The 4,338-nt window shown below is 51.8% G+C and overlaps 1 protein-coding gene across 1 annotated transcript; it reads right to left on the reverse strand.

The window, feature by feature from the left end:
* LOC8026494 (neprilysin-1-like) lies at positions 1 to 2,493 on the reverse strand. Its single transcript, XM_002403825.3, has one exon. The coding sequence runs from the start codon at positions 2,491 to 2,493 to the stop codon at positions 1 to 3; it is 2,493 nt and encodes an 830-aa protein (XP_002403869.3).
* Positions 2,494 to 4,338: the final 1,845 nt, after the last annotated feature.

Below are 4,338 nucleotides of genomic sequence, written 5' to 3' on the forward strand. Positions count from 1 at the left end.
TTACTTACAACGAAAGTGTGCCCTGCACGACCAGGCTTTTCTAAATTTGGCAGAATACATGTACGGTATATTAACCCGATGCTTGCTCGTCACCGTCGATTGAGGTTGCAGCAAAACGCCGTGACTGCGGCACTTGCTCAGGGCAGTGTAGATATAAAAGAACTGTTCCCTGTCGAAGTCGGCCAAAGGACTTGCAGCGGCAACACTCCTAAGCACATTCACGAGCCGCTCGGCCCAGAACACCGAGATCTCATCAGCGTAGGCAAGGTGCAGCGCACTGTCCTCGATGCCAGGTGTCAAGTAGGGCTCGTACCGGGTACGCGCACACACCTCGTAGTTACGGTAGCTGTGCAGCGTCGTGTTGTCCCAGTAGTTGCTCAGCTCAAAAATGGGGGCGAGGGCGTATGCCAGCTTCCAGGTTGCTTCCACCGCGTGAAGATAGAAGGCGTCCTGCGTCGCCGGTAACGATGTGTTGAAGATCGCCATGGGAACGTACAGAGTGTTTTCCGGAAAAGAGTAGACGGGCATCGCGTCGAAAACCGAACCGCGCCACTTTGGATCTGCAAGCAGCCTGTCCACATGTCTGGGAGACAAGATGGCGTGAGTTCTTCGGCGCCATATGTGGCCGTACATCTGGAAGACGTCGGCCTTGCGATTCGGAAGCAGTCTCCGGTTGTAGGTTTGTAAAAGCGTGTCGTTAAGAAGCCACCGTGGAAGGAATGTCTTGAAGTCCATGTACATCAGGATGCGAAGAAGCCTCTTCTTATCTTCGTTGGAGAACTTCCAAGGGACCACGGCTCGCGTAAGGACGGCCCTCTTGATCACGGTCAGCATGTTGTCGAGCTGGTGCCAGTAGCTCGCCGGTCTTGTCGCGTAAAAATCGTAGAGAAAGAATGCAGGCAGGGCCTCCTCGGACAACCTGAGACATACCTCGGCCTTGAGCCAGATCAACTTGTCCACCCCAGTCAGCTGACTCATTCGTGCCTTCACAATGTTGTTTGGCACCTCGAAGATGAAGGGCGACAAGTGCACTAGCAGACGAAAGCCCAGATAGTTGAGAAGGTGTTCCGGTCGAAGATAGCGGAAGACGAAATCCAGGGTTCGGGCTACAAGTGGATTCCTCATAACAACGGTCGCGTTGTCGGAGACGTTAGATTTGTTGGGAAGCAGCCTTCTAATGTACAGTTCAAGAACGCTAAGTTCCCCCAAGGTTGTCGTTTCGTAAGCAAAGGTGCAGAAACTCCGCTCCGAAGATCGTCTGGAGGCTTGAGCAAGTATCAAAGAAACAAGTTGGATCTGCTCTTGCACTTTATAGATGTCTTTGGACGTGTGCGCGAAGTAAAAGAACGATTCTGCTATAAGTTGGCGGTGCACCATTAACGATCTTGCCTTTGTGTCGGTGCCTGAGAGGTCATCCTTTTGCAGAAGCAGTATGGGGTCATCAATTTCTAGTGTACTGTCCTTTTGCGTCCCAAACACCCAGACTCTTGCAAATGCCGCCAAGCCCAGGTTAAGAGCGAGTCGGCTCGCAGTCTGCAGCACATTGCTAAAGGTCAGATCTGCGTGGTGCGAGTGCGAAGATGTGTATGGCCAACCGCCCAGCCCGTACTCTGCAAGTAGCTTTCGGGCCACACCCAGGCTTCTCCGTTCCCGAGAGTCAGTCTTCATGCATTCTTCAAAGAAGACGTCGTTGGCCAGATCAAACTCGTACAAGGATCCGTTCACTGACGGCGTCTTCTCAGCCATCTCGGAGAGTGCCCGGCTCAGCAGAGTCTTCATGACCGTGCCAGTTTTCTCTTCGTCCTGCGCTCTGTAGTCCCCGTGTGACCGCGACCATCTGCTACACACGAACTCGTGGAAGTCGCTGCAGGGGTTGACCGACTTGTTGAGGAGTCTCAGCGCAGCTCCAGACTCGTCTCTGCAGAACTCGTAGTCGTCACACATCAGCGCCGGAACCTTCACTGTGGCGTCCAGAGGATCTGCGTTTCTGTACCGTACCCGCAGACAGACCACGAGCACGATCAGGGCCAGAACGGCGGATAGGATGGCCATGGCGAAGCAGACGAGCTGGCGGACACGGGATTTGGGCGACCGGAAGACGGTCATGTCTTCGGCGTCTGCTTCTAGTGACCCGTACTGCCACAAGGAGAGCCTACGGTCCCGGAGCTTCCTGTCGATAGAAGCTGTCGCTTTCCACTGGAGGCTGCGCTTGAATGAGAGGCGGCCGGTGAAGATGCTGTTGCCGGCGGCCGAGCGGATCGTGGCGTCGGCGTCGCCATGCGCCACGGAGAAACGGGACCATCCTCCGTAGGCCGACCTGGTGGACGACGAGAGGGAGGAGTCCGGGCTGCGAGTATGGCGGTGCCGTCCCCTCAGTGAGGCCTCCGAAGCGTTCGTGTCCAGGTTTTCGTAGGTGATCTCGGAGAAGATCTGCCGCTTGATGCTTGGATCCAGATCAAGGGCGTCGTGCGGCTCCAGAGCGCGGGAGGACATTAGCTCGCTTCGGTTCCCTGCAGCCGCGCGCTGGTTCACGGGGAGGACACACGGAGAAAGAACACGTGATAAGTTGCAATTTTAAGCCATGCTCAATCATTGAAGGATTCGAGGGATCAGTTTATTTTAATACCGGGAGAAGTTAACGAAAGGGGTTATGACACGGAAAAAAATATTATGTGAGATAACAATACTGCTAGAACCCATTAAACGTTCCTATAATCCTCCTAAATTTATTTTGAAAATGGCGCGATAGTTTCGTGGATAAATCGATTTATAGGCGGGTCCCTCGGAGGGGCGGATCCGTGCGGAGCGGGATGCTGGCTACGTAGCCAGCCTCCCGCGCGGCGTCCCCTTGCACGTACTCACAAACTTGACTTTCTTGGCGTCTCGAGCTTCAGCTTCCTCGCTTACCTTGCGCGTTTCGAGCATGCGGCCCGCGACAATTACGTCAAGGGCATCGCTCGCCTTCTCAAAATGTTCGACCTGATCGCATCAGCGATGACAGTGATTGCTATCAAGAGACGCTGGAAGCTGTTCATTTCGACTGCGATCCGCTGGCGACCAGCTCTAGTGACGGCGAGTTACGAAAGAACTCGCCGTGGTCACCGTCGACCGAGAATATCTTGCATGCGCATGCAGGGTGGAAGGTCAGCGGGCCGGGGGCGAGAGTCAGAATAGCGTTCGGGTTGCCAAGTTGCATGAGCGGTTTTGATCGTACCGCGGCGAGGAGAGCTTGGGCGATCATGGGGACGCCTAGAGTGAGAGAGCGTTCATGATCACGTGGTTTATGGACACCATGGTGTGACTAACTCGAGGCAGTGTTGCCTGGTCGCCAGATGAAAATGATAAAATTTTGTAAATTGAATATTGTAACTACCAGCACACTAAAATCGCGTAACTCGGTGTATATATTAAGTAGCCTATGAGTAATTCCTTTCCAGAATAATCTATCCGTTAAATGTTTGTGTCATAACCCCTTTAATCACACTAGAGTAGGGAACCCATACAAAAATGGCCTATGAATGCTTATGAAAAATCCTACGGTGAGCTGTAACCGTCTATGGTCCTCTATGGTCATTCAAAAGAAACCATGAAATCCGCCCTTAGCCACCCACATGATAATCTGTCTTCAAAGCTATAGAATCTCGACCTTTCAAATTTCTATAGCCGGCTGTATAAATATATGTGTCTAGAAAGCTATAAAATCGCGACTATTTTCTTCCTTTATCGAGCTACAGAAAAATGTATGTCCCTATTCCTATGGATCGGCGACTACTCAATATGCTTTTGCCGGCTGTAGAGGGTTGCAGGTCCCTAGACGTATAGACTCGCGATTATTCAATATGTTTTAAACAGCTATAGGTTGGCGCATGACCCTAAATCTATATAGACTAACGACCTTTTAATTTTTTTAGCCGACTCAATGGTGTTTTATGTTGCGAAGGCCATAGGCCTCCAACGTATCATTGTGCTTTACCCGCCTATACAGGGATATATGTCTCCAAAGGTTTAGACTCGCGATTTTCCTTGGCTTCCTCTGTTTTATTGTGTTTTCTTTTCTTTTTTTTTCTTTTTTTTTTTTTTTGCCTTTTAGGTTATAGGCCCGCGACCTTCTTAGCAATGCAGAGGCAGGAAAGTGGAAGACAGTCATTCACGCGCTCGCTCGGCGCGAGCGAGCGCACCCCGTTCATTTCGGTTTCATCGGCTATTGGGCGCTATAGGGGGCGCTTTATCGAGCTGGTTGTCCCACAGACTGGTGTCTACCAGCAGAGCATTACAAAGAAATTGAACCTCGCCTAGCACTGTCTGGGCAGCAGCGCTTCGCTCTGACCATTGTTTTAG

The sequence above is a fragment of the Ixodes scapularis genome, unplaced genomic scaffold (assembly GCF_016920785.2).
Source record: "Ixodes scapularis isolate PalLabHiFi unplaced genomic scaffold, ASM1692078v2 PGA_scaffold12__126_contigs__length_90152505, whole genome shotgun sequence".
NCBI classification, from domain to species: Eukaryota; Metazoa; Arthropoda; class Arachnida; order Ixodida; family Ixodidae; genus Ixodes; species Ixodes scapularis.